This window comes from Octodon degus, unplaced genomic scaffold (assembly GCF_000260255.1).
Source record: "Octodon degus isolate 3935 unplaced genomic scaffold, OctDeg1.0 scaffold00037, whole genome shotgun sequence".
In the NCBI taxonomy this organism is placed as follows: domain Eukaryota; kingdom Metazoa; phylum Chordata; class Mammalia; order Rodentia; family Octodontidae; genus Octodon; species Octodon degus.
The window spans coordinates 7500086-7519887 of NW_004524613.1; the positions used below are offsets into that span (position 1 = coordinate 7500086).

General features: G+C 50.7%; 1 protein-coding gene across 4 annotated transcripts in view; it reads left to right on the forward strand.

Moving 5' to 3' along the window:
- The first annotated feature begins 6143 nt into the window (after positions 1 to 6143).
- The window catches only part of Tldc2 (TBC/LysM-associated domain containing 2), a 17639-nt gene continuing 3980 nt past the window's right edge, over positions 6144 to 19802 (forward strand). Inside the window, exons 1-5 of one of the 4 annotated variants that reach the window (XM_023714824.1) lie at positions 6144 to 6207; positions 8394 to 8469; positions 9648 to 9818; positions 10589 to 10741; positions 14651 to 14746. In XM_023714824.1, coding sequence (XP_023570592.1) covers positions 8437 to 8469; positions 9648 to 9818; positions 10589 to 10741; positions 14651 to 14746 — 453 coding nt within the window. In that variant the 5' untranslated portion in view covers positions 6144 to 6207; positions 8394 to 8436. Of the gene's footprint in view, positions 6208 to 6298; positions 6321 to 8393; positions 8470 to 9647; positions 9819 to 10588; positions 10742 to 14650; positions 14747 to 19802 lie in introns of those variants that run through there. The other 3 variants (XM_023714821.1, XM_023714822.1, XM_004630994.2) reach the window with 3 other exon arrangements.

Below are 19802 nucleotides of genomic sequence, written 5' to 3' on the forward strand. Positions count from 1 at the left end.
CCGCCTCGGCTCGGGGGCGCGCGGCTCCGCGAACAAAAGGCGGACGCGGCGGGAGCGGCGGGGAGGCAAGCAGGCTGGGAGCGAGGAAGGAATCTGCGAGGCAACAGCGACCCCCTTGTGGGTCAGGCGGGCCCGGGCAGCCGCGGCCCCAGCTCGGTCCTCCTGGGCTCCGCTGCCGTCCCCTCCCCCGCGGGCCGGGAAGTCGCACCCGGCGGACGCGACCCGGCGCCCAGTGTCCGGGCAGGGGCCGCGGGAGCGGCGGGAGCCAGGGTTCCCCGGCTGAGGCCGGCCGGACCTCAGAGCGCGGGAGCCCGCATCCATGCACACCCCGCACCGCGCCCCTCGCCCCTCGCCCTGTGCTGAGCGTGCGCGAACTCCGCCCCCTTTAACCTTGCTGAGCGCGCCCAGCGATCCCATCGTACAGATGCGTAAACTGGAGGCCCGCTGGGACACCAGAATGCCTCCGGGTCTATGACGAGCGGGGGCGGGGGGGGGGCGGGGGGGTGGATAAGTGGGGGGAGTGACGGGACAGAACCCAACCCCAAACCTACAGGGTGCGCTCGGACTCCTGCCTCAGCTTCCCTCCTCCTCCCATAGGGAGCTTGCAACCTGAAGTGCATGCCCTGGTCTGCACGCCTTAACCGCCTGCAATCCAGGTTTCATCCAAGTTTGAAGCCCCGAATGGCTAACATGGAGGTGACCCATTAGGAGGTGTCAGATCAGTGGATGCTTGGGGATTAGAGTTTGGCTCTGGTAAGGGCTGGCACAGGGTAGGGAGGTTGCCCTGAGTCTCCCACAGTCTCTCGGAACACCACCCCCAACTCAGGGTGACCCAGAAGCCCCAGCTCTCCTGGGTGTAGTTTCTTTCCTTCAAGGGTTGTCTCCAAGATTCCTTGATGCGCTGTGGATTTTCCAGTCTGGTGCAGCTTCCTCCGCTCACCCCACCTCCCCAACTCCAGTGCAGTACCTTGCTATCCTAGCCCCAGACCACAGCAAAGCAAGAGGCTGAGTCAGTTCTTTCTGCCAGCCTCTTAGAAAGGCCCCACTCCTAGGAGGGCAGGGTGCCATCCTCCTCTTCTTCTCCTGTCCTTTTTGCTTTCTTGCCACCCTCCTTTTGCTCTTCTTTTCTCTCCTCTTTCCCCATTTCCTCCTGCTCTTTTTCTTCTCCTCTCTGATGGATCACCACACACACACACACACACACACACACACACACACACACACACACACCTGGCACCAAGTCAACTATGCTGTCTCTGTCCGCTCTCCTTTTAGGGGTCCCTTCTGGCCAAAGCATGACTTCATCCAGATCCAAGTGTGTGGGTGTCCCCCCACCTCCTACAACAGCCAGGAGAAGGGTAGAGCTACTCAGTACTTCCTTAGGGGCATTTCTACCCTTTCCTGGCAAGAACAGCCCCACTTCCCCACATACACCCTGTAAACACGGGCATCAGAGTGGGCTTATCCCACTCTTGGCCTTGTGGAGCACACAGTGTAGGGGAGATGGTCCACAGATCCGGTGGGCCACCTGCATGGCTCTGGAGCAGCTGTGGTAGGCAGTGACATGGAAGGCTTCAATTGGTGACCTCGGGCAGGCCTTTCCACTTTCCAGGCCTCTGGGTCCCCACTTGGTCTGGTCTAAAACACTGGAAGACAAGGTCCTCCCAGGTATGATGTCCCTGCTCTTTTAGGTTGGTTCTGGTATGGCTCAGAGAAAGTGTACTCTTGGAGCCAGTTGCCCCTCTCTGTGCTTCAGTTTCACCTCCTGGACAGATGTGAACTTGGAAGTGTTCAATGGTTGAGTCCATGCAAGGAAATTAGCCACCCCTGACACACACTTGGCCACACAAGAGGTCCTGAGATTAGAGTGGCCTACTCTTCTCTATTTGGACCAGGACCTGAGTTCTGGCTCTATCACTCATCCTTTGTGCATCCCAACACTCCTGCCTGCTCAGAGGCTGAGTGTTCTTCCTGCTCTGTAATTGTTTGGAAGTGGGGAAGGAGAGGGGGAGTCGCTGCTGTTCCAGGGGACAGCAAAGCCTGGTGAGCAGGAGCTCAGGGGTTAGGTGGAGTAGTGGTGCGGGCTCTGGACTCTTAAGCTGGCTCAGAACAGGTATACTGGGAGCACAGGACTGGCTATATGCAGGTGGGTAGCTGTTGCTGCCATGGCTACTATGTACCAGGATCTATCTCTCTCTCTCTCTCTCTCTCTCTCTCTCTCTCTCTCTCTCTCTTTCTCTCTCTCTCCCCACTCACCCTTACAGTCCAGTGCCCATGGGGAGGAAGCCCAGGTCACATGAGATGTTCCAGCAACACCTCTAGCTCTGGCCCTACTGACCACCAGACACGAGATGATTCAGTTCATCTGAGCCTCCCCAGCTGACAAGTGGAGCAGATCTGAGTTAGTTCATTGACTCTATCTGAAATGCAAAACAAATACTGTTTTAAGCCATCAAGTTATGGGGCCATTTGTTACACAGCAATGAGTACCTGGAATGTATGACCAAGGTCACAGAGCTTGGAAGTGGCAGGAGTGCTGTTGATTTGAACCTACAGCCATCCAAGTATGGAGCTGTTAGGCTACAAACTATCAGATTCAGTTCAATCCCTGGTTCCACAAAAAAAAAAAAAAAAAAAACTATCCAATTCAGGCACAGCACTGTGGGCCATGAACTGTCCAGGTCAGGCATCAGTACAGGAGGATCACTACGAGTTTTGAGTTGCATAGCAAGACCCTGTGCCAAATAAATAAATAAATAAATGTTAAAAAAAAAAAAAAAAAAAGAATTTATGTGACAGAGTATAAGCAACAAAGGTAACAGTCACCCAAGTGGGAAAACAGTTTTGTTTTTCCCATTCAAGCTGGTAAATTTGAAACTGATGGAAGGGCCAGGGAGATAGCTCAGTAGAATAAGAGCTTGCCTGGCAAGGGCCTGAGTTCAATCCCCAGTTCTGCAAAAAAAAAAAAGAAAGAAAGAAAGAAACTGATGGAGACTAGTTCATGGAAAACCTCCAAGAGGAGGTGATTTTTTTTTTTCTAATGAAGTAAGTTTTTCAATCGTATAAACCATGAAAGGAACAAACCACTGGCTGAGGAGTTCTCAGGGAAATCTGTCTAAACAGATAATCCAAGAGGCCTCTCTGAGGAGGTAGGCTTTAAACTGAGTTGTTGTAAGGGTTCAGAGATAGAAGAGAATCTCAGGTCGAGGGAAGAAGAGAGAAGTGTGATAGATGTTTCGGAAGTGAGAGAAGTCCACACAGATGGAAGCGCTAGAGACAGCAGGAAAGGACAGGCACACGGGTGGGTGAGCAGCGGGGAGGGGGGCTTGGCTGCTTGGCAGCAGCGAGCTGCCTGGAGACACGGGCTAGGAGCAATCCAGTTGTGTTTCTGTCTGGGAGTACATAAATTGTTTCACAGGCGACAAGAGGTGCTGGAGATAGTGGTGGGGACCGCTAAGCCTGTCCTGGGAGCTGAGGGTGGCTTGGATAAGGCCAAAGCAGTACAGAGGGAAGGAAGAGGGTGGCCCGAGATGCGCTGGGAGTCGAGGAGGCAGCACCCAGCTGACTCCTGGTAGGACTGGACAAAGGATTACCCCATATGCCAGGAAAGGCAGGCCTGGTGTTGCTCAGAGGGAGAGAGGACTGGGCTTGCGGGGGGGGGGGGGGGGGCGAAGAGGTTTTTTTGTTGGGGGGCATGTCCAGTTTGGGGGTGTCTGCGGAGACATCTAAATGGAGAACTCAGATAGGTCATCAACACTCCAATGTGGAGCCTAGGGTAGCACTTGGATCTGGAGCCAGGAAGTCATTTGTGCATAGATAACATTCAAACCTTTGAGGCCGAGTGAGGTAACTTAGAGAGAGGGTCTGTGGGAAGAAGAAAAACCAGCCCTGGAACCAGAGATTTAAGAATTCCTGGTCCTAGAAAATGAGTAAAAGAGGAAAAACTAGCTGCAAAAGACAGAGGGTGTGGCCAGGAATGAAACCAAGACGGAGTGCAGGGGTGTGGGACAGAAAAATCAGGAGTGGACTGAGGAGGGAACAGAAAGCACAATGGAGGAAAAGAGAAAATGGAGCAGCTGTGGGCGGGTGTGGGGTCAGCAGGGACCATCAGGCAGGTGGGGGCTGGGCCAAGGCCAGGCTTGGGGTCTGGTTCTGGAAAGGAGCAGGCTGTCTTCCCTATCCTGGAGGACGGATGAGCAAAGTGAGCAAGGGTGAGGTGGCCTGACAGGACTTCTATTTGCTCAGTGAGGAGGGAAGCCAGGGCTGTGGCAGGGAAGGAGTAGGCCATGTGAGAGGCTGAGGAGCCTAAAAAGAGAGCCTCGGGGAGTGCGAATGCCACAGCCCAGGAGGCTAAGCGCTTGTGCATGGGATCTGTGAGGCCGGCAGCTGCATGTGAGGGGCTCAAGGTGAAGCCACTTCACCCAGGGAACATTTCTCTGCTATGTTTTCACCTTTCCTTCACATTGCTACAGTGGTGCTGCACATACATTATTTTTATTAGTGCAGGTTTATAATACAGAACAGTGATGATCCTCTTTAGGATTTGGTATCTGCATAGAGCATCATTCCAACATTTGCAATCCCTTTCCTCTGCATCCAGCCCTCTTCTCCCTGTCCAAGAGTTTGTCTTCTGGTCTACTGTCCTCTCTCCTTTACCTTCATCACTTTAGTCACTGATATTTTAGGTTTCTCATGGAAGAGGAATATGCGAGGAATATGCCGTGTTTAACTAAGTCCAGCTTGTTTCACTTGGCATGATAGTCTCCAGTGTGCACACACAATTCTTTGCAAACATCATTTCTAACACTTGGGAATAATCCACTGAGTAGATGTTCCCTGGGTCACTCACCGATCCCCTTTCCCTGGACACTGACATTGCTTCTGGGAGATGACTGGTACCATGAGGTCTGGGGGATGAGATGGCAAGCTGCAGGCAGAAGTGGTGTCAGGGCCTCCGGCCCCTGGAGCCCAGCCACGGTAGCTTTTTAGGAGTTGCTACTTGGCAAGGGTGTTCTAGCCTGTTCCATACTGAGTTTTCCTGGACATAAGGACAGAGAATGAGACAGCCAGGAAAACCCCATGGGCTCCTCAAAGTGCCCACTCAGGCATGAGGCTCTGGAAGTGGGTCGAGAGGCACGGAGGGAGAGGTGGCAGGAAGCCCCAGGCCTGTGGCGCCTGAGCTGTTTACAACTTCAACACACCTGGCAACAGCCATGTTTGAGGTGGCAACAGGGTCAGTCCCTCTCCTATTTTTCCCATAATACAAGTCCTTTTCTGCAGATCTCAGACTTCCTGGTGGAGCACTGTCTCGGGACACCACCAGGGAAGGGTACCTGGGGACCTAGGTCCGAGGGACAGGGTTCTTTTAGATGCATGAAGATGGAGTGAGCGCCTGTGGGACACTGGGTTCACTCACCCATCTAATGCTGATGCTGGGATGCTGATGCTGCTCATCACCAGGTGGCTGCATTTTCTAGGCTATCCTGCTCTGGGCAGAAGCCACTTAGTGTAGGGCTGGCTGAAGCCCCTACCAGCTTTCAGTTTTGTGATTCGAGGACACGTCAGTCACTGGGGCCCTATTGGGAGTCAGGGACAGAGCAGTAACCCCCATTGAGTGAATGCTTCCTATGCACCAGGCCTCTGTTCCTGACTTCAAGCCATCCTCAGGATGGGACAGTCCTCACTGTGGGGGGAGGCAGAGCTGCCCACAGCAGCGTGAGGTAACTTGGGGAACACTATCTTAATTTTTTTTTTTTTTTTTTTTGCAATACTGAGGATTGAACTCAGGGCCTTGCGCTCGCCAGGCAAGCACTTATTCTACTGAGCTATCTCCCCGGCCTTAATCTTAATCTTAATCTTAAGGGAATGGCCCTCAGTGGTAGGCATCAAGTGCCCACTGGGCCCTAGAAGGGAGTGAGAAGCTCCAGCCATATAAAAGCAAAAGAGCCCAGGATTCCCAACCTCTAGGCTAAAGGGGACAGAGCTAGGGACCAGACAGTGACAAGGTCTTATTTGTGTGTTTGCTGGATTTGAGTCACTGTGGTGTATGATAATCATTGACAGGCTTTCCCAGCTCCAGCAGGGCCAGGGCCCACCACCTCTGGGCGGGTATAAGAGCCAGGCCCTCGGGCCTGGAGCAGGCTGTGGCTCCAGTGCAGACACCTGCTGGGGGACAACAGTTCAGAGCCAAAGCTGCTGGGTTGCCAGGTAGGGAGTGGCTGTTCTAGGTGTGGCCCGCTATCTGGGGACCAAGCAGGGATGCAGAGGAAATTGAGAGCCTGCAGCTCCAGCAGGGCCAGGGCCCACCACCCTCTGGGCAGGTATAGTAGGGCCACATATCCAGCTCTACTAGTAACTTTTCCTTTTTCTTTTCTTTTTTCTTTCTTTCTTTCTTCCTTTCTTTCTTTTTCGGCAGAACAGGGGATTGAACTCAGGCCCTTGCTCCTTAGTGGCAGCCAGGTAGAAGCTGAGTAGGGTCTAGTCAGGGATTTGGACCTGGATATCTGAAAGAGGTAGGGTAGGGGCCAGAGTAATATGCAGCACCATTTATTCTTTCTCACTAAATGCCAGGTACTGTGGGCTATCTCACAGAATTGAGGGAGAGATGATGAAAGCCTGGCTCACATCTCAAGTCTTCAGGCATCATCTTTATTCTTTTTTTTTTTTTTTTTTGCAGAACCGGGGATTGAACTCAGTCTCTTGCGCTTACCAGGGAAGTGCTTATTCTACTGAGCCATCTCCCTAGCTCTTTCTTTCTTTTTTTTTTCTTTTTATTTTTTAATCTTTTTAAAAAATTTTTATTTTATTTATTTATTTATTTATTTATTTATTTATTTTGTGTGTGTGTGTGTGTGGCCAGCTCAGCCCACCAGGGCAAGGGGCTGGCTGGCACGTGGTGCTGGGGGATTGAACTGCAGTCCCTGTGCTTTGCTAAGCTTGTTCTTTTTTTTTTTTTTCTTTTGGTTTGTTTTGACAGATTTATTGAGATATAATTGACAAAAATTGTATACCTTTAAGATGTATAAGCTTGTTCTAAGTAGGTGCTTTAGACCACTGAGCCATCTCACCAGCCCCCCCCCCCCTTTTTTTTAGACAAGGTTTCACTAATCCATTCTCATTCTGGTTGGCCTTGAACTCACTGTATAGCCCAGACTGGCCTTGAACCCACAAGGATTCTCCTGCCTTAGACTCTTGAGTGCTAGTATTACAGACATGTATGTCTGTTGTCTTTATTCTAGTAACAGCCTTAGGAGTAGGTATTAATATTTTACAGATGTGGAGGTTGAAGCAGAGATGTTAATTAACTTGCCCAAGGGCACATAACACGTAGCCAAGTGGTGAAAACCAGGATGTGAATTCCTTGATTCCAGAGGTTGTAGGTGTGTGTGTGCATGCACTAGGGGACAAATGCCTCAGGCATTTTAAACTTGTGTTGTACTAGAGGGGACAGAGCTAGGGACCAGACAGTGACAAGGTCTTGTTTGTGTGTTTGCTGGATTTGAGTCACTGTGGTGTGTGATAATCATTGACATGCCTTCGCAGCTCCAGCAGGGCCAGGGCCCGCCACCTCTGGGCAGGTATAGAAGGGCCACGTACCCAGCTCTATCAGTAACTTTTTTTCTCTCTCTTTCTTTCTTTCTTTCTTTCTTTCTTTCTTTCTTTCTTTCTTTCTTTCTTTCTTTCTTTCTTTCTTTCTTTCTTTCTTTCTTTCTTTCTTTCTTTCTTTTTGGCAGAACTGGGGATTGAACTCAGGCCCTTGCGCTTGCCAGGGAAGCGCTTATTCCACTGATCCATCTCCCCAGTGCCCCCAGTAACTTTTCCTAAGAAATTCTTTTTTTTTTTTAGTGCTCAGGCTCCAGCCCTGAGCCCTGCACATGCTAGATGAGTGTTCTATCACCCCAGTTCACATTAAAAGTTTTTCTCTTTAACATGGGCATGTTTTTTCAAGCTTCTGTTATGATTCACTCGTAGGCTTTGAGAGGAAACTGAATTGCAGGTGTCAGTCCTGTAGAGGCTTCTGGAGAGTCTGGTCTAATGTGTTAGAGGTTACCTGTGGCAAAACTGAGACCAAGGATGCACAACCTATTCACAGTCATATAGGAAAGTAGGGGCCCTGGACCTTCATTCTGGGCCTTGGGCTTCTTCTGACCATGGTCACCAGGGCAAAGAGGCAGAAGGGTATCACAGCTGGAATTTACTGTGCATGGCTGACATCTGTAAGATGCCAACTGAGTGAGGCCTTGAATGCCACGTTGCTTGCAGACCCACCCAGTGACTACTGGGCCTACAGTGAGAGGGAGCAAAGGGCAGCAGGTGGGCATGGAGCCAGCGGGGTGTGGCCCAGGCTCCTCCCTCTCATCTCTCGGCCTGACTGGCAGCACTTCCTCCCACAGACCCAGGACAGGCTCACTGCTCTGCTGGCTGCGACAACGCAGGATGAAAGGGCTCCGCTGGCGGTACACTCGGCTGGTGAGGGGTCCTGCTTGGCGGGGTTCAGGCTGGGAGGAGGCTGGGGTCTCTGGTAGGACGAGGCCTGGATGAGGTTGGAGGCAGGCTGGTGGGCAGTCCCCTGCTACTGTCCCTCCCCTTGGTAAGGTGTTTAGAGCAAGGATTGAGTCAGAGGGACTTGAGCCCCAGCCCCACAGTGGTCCTGGAACCTAGAAGGGGCAGATCACTGTTTCTGTCCCTTTACCCACAGTGGGTGGCAGATGCAGCTCTATCTAGAGTAAGGGCTCTTTCCTAGGCATTTCTCCTCAAAGAGGTTGCTCCTTTCCACAGAAAGCCTGCTGGTATTGTGGGAGATCTGCACGCACATCCCCACACACCTGCACGCACACACAAACACATACTCAAGCACACACCCAAGGATAGTGGGTGGAAGCTCCGCTGAATGACACCACCAGTTTGCATGTCCACTGACAACACACCTGTATTCAAACATCCCACCCTACCTCAAAACACACACGTGGAACACACAAATTCACAGTGACCACGCTCTTACCCTCAGTTGCTTTCACATTCCTCTTTGAGACCAGTATACAACTCACACAGACAAACACATTTTACCCAGACCTACATAGTCTGTCCCACACGTGAGTCCAGGCATGGGTTCACTAGCTGCCAGCTGTGCTCTGGGCTTCTTCGGCATAATGAAGAAATTAAAGGCACAATCTTACGATTTTAAAGGAAATTCAAAGAAACCATGGTGGCAAGTATGCAACGCAGGCTGGGCCCAGTACAGGCCGCATCAGCATCAGCGTCATGGCTGTCGTCGTTGGCAGGGTCATTATTACTTCACGTACAGCCATACTCAGATGCAGCGCCCTGGGCTGCTGCTCTGGCTGTTCTTCCCTGTACCCAGCGCAGAGCTTTCTCCCTGGCTCTAGCCTGGGTCCAGAGCAACAGGCAGGCAAATTGCAGGGCCCACGGCTGCAGCTCAGAGGTGCTGGGCTGGGATGTGTGCCTTCTGCAGGCAGTGGAGGGAGGAAGCCAAAGCCTGGCTGTCATGCGCACTTACACATGTTCTGAGCTGAGCCAGACCTCGCGGGGCCCTGAGCAGGGGGCAGGAAGGGTCTGAGGTTTTCGGGCTCAGGAGCTGGTACAGAGGGTGTCTCTGTTCTTCAACCATAAGGCCTGTGTCTTTTCAGCCCAGCCAGATGGAGGATGCCCTGTGCGGAGAGGATGGCGAGGAGGAGGATGAGGAGGACGAGGAAGAAAAGAAAGAGGCAGCTGCAGCCACTGTCCCTGATCCGGAAGCCCCTGTGGAACCCCAGCTGACAGAAGCCAGCCAGGTTCTGGGTGCCTCGGAGATTAGGCAGGTTGGGGCTCTGTCACACACCAGGACTTCGGCCCTGGAGTTCTTCCCCTCGCCAGCCACACCCAGGAGCACGGAGGTCACTGTTGTCTGTCCCCAGCTCCCTGGCTCACCTTGGGAAAATCATTTTTTCTCTCGGGCCTTCCTTACCTTTCTAGTGAAACGATCTGGGATACAGACACCGCCTCTGCCCTTTAGGAGCGGAGAAAGATAACTTTTTTCACTATTGCCACTGAGCTACATCCTTAATCATTTCCTATTTTTATTTTTTTGAAACAGGATTTTTTTTAAGTAGCTAATTTGCCCAAATTGGGTTTGGCTTCATAGTCATTCTGTATCAGCTTCCTAGAGTGCTGGGGTTCTAGATGTGCACACTGCTTGGCTAAAATTGTGAGGTGGCACTGGCCCTGGAGAACTGAAGATGGAGGTTGGCAGGCTAAAAGGAGGGGCTCAGGATCTCTTCAATTCTCTGTCCTCTGGTGACCAGGGTGACTGAGGGGAGAGAAGACTGAGAGAGACCCGAGTAGGGTCACCTCCTGTGCTCTGCTACTTACTGCCCCTGTAAGTTTGGGTTGGTAGCCTCATGTACCAGACTCAGTTTTCCCATCTGTAAACTGGGAAAACTCTACCTCTAAGGGCTATTGCTGCCTGGTGTGCAGTCCACAGAAATGGTCAAGCACCTTGGCCACGTGTGGTGCTGTTTGGCCCCAGTCCTCGGATGGAAGGAGAGTAGCAGGAAGAGAATCCCTCACTCACCTCTAGCTTTACCCGCAGCTCAGCCTCCACCTGCCCCCGAGGGTCACAGGCCACCCCTGGAGTCTGGCTTTCAGCACATCAAGGGATGGCTTCAGTCTGCGGAGACTGTACCGGCAGATGGAGGGCTGCAGCAGGCCGGTGCTGCTGGTGCTCAGGGACCAGGAGGGGCAGGTGAGTGGAGCAGGGCTCTGTAGGCTCCAGCCAGATACCACTGGGCCTGCCTAGCCAAGCCTCAGCAACGAGATGGCTGAGGTGGTGGGCTAAGTCACTTCTACTGGCACTCAGAGCCCATCCCCCCTTGTTCATTCACACATCTATCATCTAGGTATTGTCTGTCCATCTATCATCTATCTATCTATCAATTTATTTTGCTGTACTAGGGATTGAACATACGGCCTTTGTACTGAGCTACATCCCCAGCCCTTTTTGGATTTTATTAGACAGGGTCTTACTATGTAGTTTATTTTTGTATTTAGTACCGCGTCTATAGGTTCTCACTACACAGATTGTGTTTTCAACCTCCCAACTGCTGGGATTACAGGCAAGTGCCACCATGCCCAGTCTCAGGTGCCCTGGAGGCGGGACTAGCATGGCATGCCAGGGATCAAACCCCAGCCCCTGTGCCTTACTAAACAGGTGCTTCAGTCCGCTGAGCTATTTGGCCAGCCACTATGTAGTTTAGGCTAACCTTGAACTCATTTTGTAGCCCAGGCTGGTCTTGAACTTGTGGTGATCTTCCTGCCCCAGCATGGGATTAGAGGCACTTACTACCATGCCTAACAGCCCTTTTTTAATTTGTTAAATTTTTTTATTTTGTCTTTCTGAGACAGGGTCTTGCCAAGTTGTTGAGGCTGTGCTCAAATTTGTAATCCTCTTACCTCAGCCTCCCAGTATGCTGGGATTACAGGTATGCCTGATTTGTATCTATTTTAAACTTCTTAACCCAGAAATGATCCCAGTCCTCTTAGAGCTAATGGTATAATGGGAAGAGGGGTTAGATATTTATAGTCAAGTAAATAATTAGACTATAAATCTAAAACTGCATCCCTATTCTTAGAAACTATGGAGACTGCTTAAACAGGTTATCTGAGCTTTCAGAATCCTTGTGCTTTTGGAAAAGATCCCCCAAGTGATGGAGGAAGGCTGGACCAGAGTGGATGAGAGTAGAAGCAGAGACAGGCAGCACAGCCACCTCCTCACAACATTTCACAAGAGGAACCTTGATGGGCCAGCAAGATAGCTCAGTGGACTAACTGCCTGCTTAGGCAAGCATAGGGACCAGGGTTCACTCCCTAGCACCACACGCTGTACCAGTCTGGCCCCCTGGGTGTGCTGAGCTGGCCACTGAGTCTGGGCATGGTGGTGCACCCCTGTAATCCCAGTGCTGACAAATAGGAGGATCACTGTGAGTCTGAGATACATAGTGAGACCCTGTACCAAATATATTTTAAAAATAAAAATAAAAATAAAAATAAAAATAAGAGAGTAACTTTGAACTGGCTCTGGCTGTGTTCTGGGCAATCTCTCTGTAGTGGAACTTCTGGAAGGTTCTCCAGGCAGAAGGAAGGAGGTCATTTAAGCTGTCTGATAGGACAACTTACCCTCAAGGGCCAGGGAGCTCACTCCCTGCAGAGTCCTTTCCATGCCAAAACCAGCTTGACTATGAAGAACTTTTTTCTACTATGAAGCCAGAAACCTTTTCCCCACAGATGCCCCCCACCATGCTGCCTCTGCCACTCAGCACTGGGTAGCATGGTGCAGACCTGCAGCCCACCTAACTCTCCGAGGGCAGTGGCTGAGTCAGAGCCCCTCCATACAGCGAATTCAGTTTCACTCCATACGGTGAAGTAGTGGACCCCTGAGTTACAACCAGCCTGACATACGAACAACTTGGGTTATGGATGGAACTTTAACTTATAACCAAAGTCTTGAGTAATGACCTAAATGCTGGCTGCTTATGCGTCCAGATGGTCTCAGATACAGATTGAACCCTTAAAGAGGAAGGAACATTACATCCTTTCCTGTATGGAGTTCACTGAAAATCCTGGGTCAATGTCTCTCTAAGGACACTGAGATCTGAGTTTGTACAGGAGAAAACTGGCAACCCAAGTTACAGCCAGGCCTTAGGCATGAACTGAGTTCCTAAGTCAAGGGCCCCTGACCTGGACAGGCAGGAGCCACGGCTATAAGACATGCTAAGTTCTCCTCTTCATGGGCTGTACATGCAACTCAGAGGGAGAACACTTGCCCAGCATTCATGAGACCCTGCGCCTGATCCCCAGTGCTGAAAACTTTTTCTCATTAAAGCAGGATGTAAATGGCACTTTAAAGATAACTGGGGGAAAATGGAATATGCACTGATGACATAATATTACAGAATAGTGTTGTCTTGCATATTATAATAAGTACTGTGGTTATCTAAGAGGAAGTCTCCATTATTAGGATCTGATCTGTTTTGGGGTGAAGGGTCATACTATTGTCCACTTACGTTTATTTATTTATTCCACTTGCTTTTATTTTTATTTTTTGTTACTGGAAATAGAACTCAGGACCTTGCATTTGCCACACAGGTGCTTTCCACTTACTTTTATTTTTATTATTATTTTTTAAAATATTTATTTATTTATGTGTGTGTGTGTGTGTCCAGCTCAGCCCACCAGGGGGCGGGGCTGGCTGGCATGTGGTGCTGGGGGATTGAACCGCGGTCCCTGTGCTTTGCTAAGCTTGTTCTAAGTAGGTGCTTTAGACCACTGAGCCATCTCACCAGCCCCATTCCACTTACTTTTAAATGGATCAGAGAACTATACAAAGAGAGAGAAAGCAAATATAACAGACAACCTTTAAAATTGTTGAGTTAGGTGGAGGGAATCTACTGCCCTGCACTTTTCTGAATGTGTGAAATTGATAAACATGAAGGGGAAGCAGCTTACTAAACGGGTGCCTCACATTCATCCTGTCTCTGTCTCTATCTCTGCCTGTCTCTGTCTCTGCCACTCTCCCTCTCTGTCTCTCTCAGTGCTAAGGATAAAACCCATTGTCTTTGCACTGAGCTAAATTCCCAACCCTTTGATGTTGGTGGGTCATTTTTGAGATAGTACCTGTTTCAGATGCTAAGTTGACCTGGTTAGGCCTGAATTTATGATTTTCCTGCCTCAGCCTCCCAGAATTCTGGGACTACAAGTGTGTACCCTGACACGTAGCATGTCATCTCTGCCTGTCTCTCTGTCTCTGTCTCATTTTGAGACAAAAAAAAAAAAAATGTAGTCCAGACTGGCCTTGAACTCTTTTTGTAGCCCAGGCTAACCTCGAACTCACACAGATCCTGCTGCCTCAGACTCCCCAGTGCTGGGATTACAGGTGTGAACCACCATGTTCAGCCATGTCATCTTTTGTATCAAAATGTGTAGATTGGTGTTAGGTTGTAAATGCACCAAAATATCAAGGGAAAGTTGGGAAGGAACAAGGGAGGGCTGGAGATGGTCTCGTTTCTGTTTGTTTTTAATGTATTTGGTACAGGGTTTCACCATGCAGCTCTGACTAGTAGTGATCCTCATATTTTAAGGGAGGGCTGGAGATGGTCTTGCCTCAGGTTTTGTTGTTGTTGTTTTTAATGTATTTAGTATAGGGTCTCACTATGCAGCTGACTCATGGTGATCCTCCTGTTTTCAGCCTCCCCATGCTGGGATTACAGGCATGCAACCACCATGCCCAGTCTCTGTGGCCAGCTTAGTGTGCTTGGGGGTGGGGTCGGCGTGGCATGTGGTAACGGTGTGAGCCCTGGTCCCTACACTTGACTAAACAGTTGCTTAGTCTACTGAGCTAACTCGCTGGCCCTTGTCTTGTTTTCTTTCTGTTGTCTATCATTTGTATAAAATGAGTATATTTAAGAAAAAATGGGAAGATCCTGGTAGCCCAGAAGCAACCTTGGCCAGAGCTCTTCCTGCAGTGCTGAGAAAAGGGTGTAGTGGGGAAGATGGCGGAAGCTGTGCCACCCAGCTCTGCCCGCCTCCCCCACGTGGCATTGCTGGAGGATCCCTATCTCCTTTCCAGCTGTCAACTGAATATTTTTCTGCTTTCCAGATGTTTGGCGCCTTCTCTTCCTCGGCTCTCCGACTCAGCAAAGGTTTCTACGGTACTGGAGAGACATTCCTCTTCTCCTTTGCTCCGCAGCTGAAGGTGAGGGGAGGGGGCAGGGAATGGCAAGACACAGCTGCGGGGTCCCTATGTCTCCACTGTCCAGCAACTGTCCCTTTGAGGGGCATGGGGCAGGGTGGTGAGCTAGGTGCACCCTGGGCTTGTCCTTCTTTTTAAGAAATGCTCTCCAGAGCCCAGGCATGGTGGCACACATCTGTGATCCCAGTGCTGGGGAGGCTGAAAACAGGAGGATCACTATGAGTCCAAGCTGTGTAGTGAGACTCTGTACCAAATACATACATTTTTTTTTTTTTTTTTTTTTTTTTAAAGGAGGGTTAGGGAGATGGCTCAGTGGAATAAGCGCTTCTCTGGCAAGCGCAAGGGCCTGAGTTCAATCCCCAGTTCCACCAAAAAAAAAAAAGGAATGCTCCCCAGGTGTCCACAACAAAGGACTGATTGGGAGGATGTGCTCACCAGGGGCAGGCTGGGAAGACAAGATGGGTCAAGCGCAGGTGGCCTGAGGGTATGGTGGTAGAGGGATGTGTCCAGTGGTTTTCTTTATTTTATTTTATTATTATTTTTTTTGGTGGAATCGGGGACCGAACTCAGACCCTTGCGCTTGCCAGGGAAGCGCTTATCCCACTGAGCCATCTCCCCAGCCCCTATTGATACATTTTATTTTATTTATTTATTTTTTTAAATATTTATTTATTTATTTATTTATTTATTTATTTAGTGTGTGGCCAGTTCAGCCCACCAGGGGGCGGGGCGGGCTGGCATGTGGTGCTGAGGATTGAACTGCGGTCCCTGTGCTTTTGCTTAGCTTGTTCTAATAGACCACTGAGCCATCTCACCAGCTCGTATTGATACATTTTAGATATATACAATGATAACATTCATCATAGGGAACTTGTACCTGTATGTGCTATATCCTGCTTTTCTTTTTTTCCTGTTCTCCTCCTCTCCCTTCAAACCCCTTCCCCTCTTTATTTACAAAAGCTTTGATTTTTCCTCTTCTTGGGGGAGGGGAACTTGCTGTGCAGTGCAGGTGGCCTTGGAACTCATTATGGAGCTCAGGCTGGCCTTAGACTCAGGGTGATCCTCCTGCCTCAGCCTTGAGTGCTGGGATTACAGGCAAGCGCCAACCTGCCTGGCCCAGTGGCTTCTTAAGAGGGATGAGGGCCTCTGCTAAGAGGAAGGACAGGGTATGGGGAGGAGGAGGGGAACAGGCTCGCAGTATGAAAAGGGGCCCTTGAGGAGCCTGTGCAGCCGGGCCTGTCCTCCCTCCCCCAGTGCATCTGCCCGCAGCACTCAGTTTTTGTTTTTTTTTTTTTTTTGGCAGAACCGGGGATTGAACTCAGGCCCTTAGTGCTTGCCAGGGAAGCGCTTATTCCACTGAGCCATCTCCCCGGCCCCTTTGGTGGACCTGGGGATCGAACTCAGACCCTCGCGCTTGCCAGGGAAGCGCTTATCCTACTGAGCCACCTCCCGGCCCTGCTAGCACTCAGTTCTGCAGACAGAAGAGTGGACAATGCAGGTCCCTGGGGCCAGGGCTTTACTGAGCCAGCTTAGCAGAAGCTAAGGACTGCAGGGCTAGGGTTGGGGGAAGAAATGGAGCACAGATCCCAGGCTGGATGAGAGGTGAGGGAAGCCAAGGGGGCTCGGGTGCTGAGGCAAGATGAACTCTACAGAGGAAGGGTCTCCTGGAGGTTGGGGACATGGAGCGATGGCAGCAGTTAACAGTGTGAAAGAAGACAGGAAACAGCAGGCAAGGGACATGAAAAAGACCATGGGGGACAAGTTCCCAGAGGTGACTGAGAAACAGCAATGGAAAGCCCTGGAGGCACAGGCGACAGGAGTGGAAGGTCTGAGTGGATGGGTTCATGGGGAAGGTGACATGCAGCGCAGAGCTGGGAGGCAGACGGTGAGCCTGAGCCAGGGAATGATGGGCACTGTTGCCTGGCGTCTCAGATGGCACAAGCTGCCGAAAGCTGGGGCTTATGTTTTATTGGGGAGTGAACCCAGGACTGTGGTATTGTGCTCCACCCTAGCCTTCCTTTTTATTTTTTATTTAGAGACAGTCTTGGTAAGTTGCTACATTGCCCAGGCTGGGCTCAAACTCGGCAGTCCTCTTGCCTCAGCCTCCCAGAGTGCTGGGGCTACAGGTGTGTGGCGCAGAGCTTAGCAGTGCTGGGGCTTTTGAAGGACAGTAATAGTCCCAAGTACATTCCACTCAAGGATTCTGTCTTTGGGTTACTTATTCAACAATGCTACTGAGCCGTATGTGCTGGCCCCACAGAGCGTACTGCTTTTACTGCTAACAGTAACAGCAGCTCCCCGGTAACCAGTCCGCCACCTACACAAACTGGTGCATTTAACCATCACAACAATACCAGAAAGTGGGCATTATCACTCCCATCCTACAGATGCAGAAGCTGAGGCTAAGCAGGCTGGGTACAGTGCCCACCAAACAGAATAACCAGGGCTGTGGGAGAAGTGTGGACGAGGAACACGGCCTCCAGTGAGGCAATCTCGGGGAGCTTCCTGGAAGAGGAGCTCCTGGAGGTGGATCTTTCCCGGCAAATCAAAAAGTATCAGGTGGTGGAGGGCGCAGGGGAGTGCCCCTGGAGCTGCGGAAAGGCACAGGAACAGGAGAGAAAAGAAAGCCTGTTTAGGAACCCCAGAAGACGAGGAGGATCAGAATGTGAGTGGGAGACAGGGCATCCTACTGCTCAGCACAGTCGGAGCAAGCCCTCCAGAAACAGCATTTGCTCCCAGTTTGCTCAGTGCATGCAGAAGCAGTTCTGAAGTTTTGCGTTGCTGAGAATCTCCTTTCCCGAATGCAGTGTGAAGCACGCACACCAGGGCACCTGCACCCCCAGCCAGCACAGGAGGCAAGGACCGCCCTGCTCAGGCACCACACCCCTCTCCACCACATGGGGCCCGGCCAGATGCCTCCCATACCCTTCCCAGCAGGCAGGCCATGGTCAGGCTGCATGGCTAGTCCAACCAGAGGCTGAGCCATCACCATTTGTCTTCCTGTGTTCTTCCACTGGGACTCTAAAGTTCTAGAATTTTCTGCACTGACAATTCTTTGGCACTTCCACTCTCATTTTTTCTTTCTTTCTTTTTTTTTTTAATACTACAAATTGTTGAAACCCTCCCCCCCAAAAAAAGATTGTTGAACCCAAAGCCTCCACACTGACCTATGACCCTAGCCCTTTAAAAATTCTTTTGAGTAAGCGCTTCCCTGGCAAGCGCAAGGGCCTGAGTTCAAGCCCCGGCTCCACAAAAAAAAAAAAAAAAAAAAAAAAATTCTTTGAGATAGGGCCTCACTAAGTTGCTCAGGTGGGCTTGAACTTGATCTTCCTGCCTCAGCCTCCCAGAGTGCTGAGAGTATAGCCATGTGCCACACCATCTGACTCCTTCATCCACCCTTTTTTTTGGTACTGGGGATCAAACTCAGGACCTTACGCTTGCCAGGCAGGTGCTCAGGTCACTGAGCTATCTCCCTGGCCCTCCTGCACACTTTTTAACATGAGTTCAGGCTTGGTTCTCTTCTCACTGCTCTGTGGCTCCCCCTGCCATCTGCATGCTGACGGCCTCTCTGAACTCCAAACTCACACAAATCCAACTGCTCCCCGGCATCCCTGAGCTCCAGCTCAGTGGCATTTCACGCTGAGCTCCTGTCTGTCTTTCCTCACACTCCGGCCCCCTCAGGTTCCTGCTGCTGAGAGCAGAAGTCCTGCCTGCTCCTTACCTCTCATCCTCTGCACCTGGACCCACATCTAGCAGCTCTAACCCGTGGGTATCTAGGATCTCCACTCAGCATGCCCTTTGCTGTCACCTGGCTCAAACCTCCATGGTGACCTGTGTGCATGGGATTTGTGTGTGTGTGCAGGCATAGTAGCCTAACAGGTCTCCCTGATTCCCCTTTTACTCATTGGAATAACTGGAATGATGCCTTTAAAAGGGAAGTCAGGATGTGTTGCTCCTTGGCTTCCTTTTTCATTTGGAGAAGAGTCCGTACAATGGTTTCCTAGTCCTTCCACTTTCTGACCCCTCTCCAATGTTGTTTCTTTATTTATGTACTTATTTATTTATGTATTTAATTGGTACAGGGTCTCAGCCTCCCTAGTGCTGGGATTACGGGTGTGTACCACCATGCCCAGTTTCAGTGGCCGGCTTGGTGCAGGCCTACATGGAATGCAGTACTGGGGATCAAACTTGAGTCCTTGTGCTTGCCAGGCAGGCGCTTAGGCCGCCAAGCTGTCTTCCCGGCCCCCCTCCAATGTTGTTTCTTGCTACTTTTCCTCCCCCTCTACCACAGCCACACTGGCCTGGGCCAGCGCTCAAGCACACGGGCCTGCAGCTGCCTCAGGACATTTGCGCGTGCTGTTCTGCCCACAGGCTCTTCCACCGCACCTGCACATCATGGCTGGCTCAGTTCTCTGTCTTCCCTTCTCCATCTCAGTGATGACACCCCCCACCTAAAACTTAGCACACCTGAAAACCTTCATTACCTTCTCTGTCATTTTTGTCCTAGCATTTTTCATGTGACGCTCTCCTCTTCCTTCCTTTCTGGCTCCTCCCACTAGAATGCGTCTCTGAGGCAGATTGTAGCGCTCACTGTCCTACTCAGTGCCTAAGCTACGCCTTGTGCGTAAGCGCTAAAGCAACTGCTGAGTCAAAGAAATGACTTTCACCTGGGCCGACCATGCTTGCTCTTCCAAGCTCAGTGTTATAGAATCCTATCTTTTCAAAAAATGGTTAATTCTTGCCTATCTCTGGTTGTGGGCATTTCTTGTGTCCCTCAACCCCCCTCCCCCCCAGCACAGCACTTGATTCCTATTCCAGGCAGCACCATGAACTCTGTCTTTCTTCCATAGCAATATTTCTCACACTCCCTCAAGTCTGAAGGTCACGTCCTTGAAGGCTACACTGAGTGCTTCTGTCTTCTTGTTTGCATTATCTCACTCCTCCGGAACCCAAGACTGAACGTTTCTTTCTTCCCCAGTACTGGGGACTGAACCCAGAGTTTCACACACGCCAGGCGAGTGCTCTCCCACTGATCCACATCCCCACTTTTTTTTTTAAA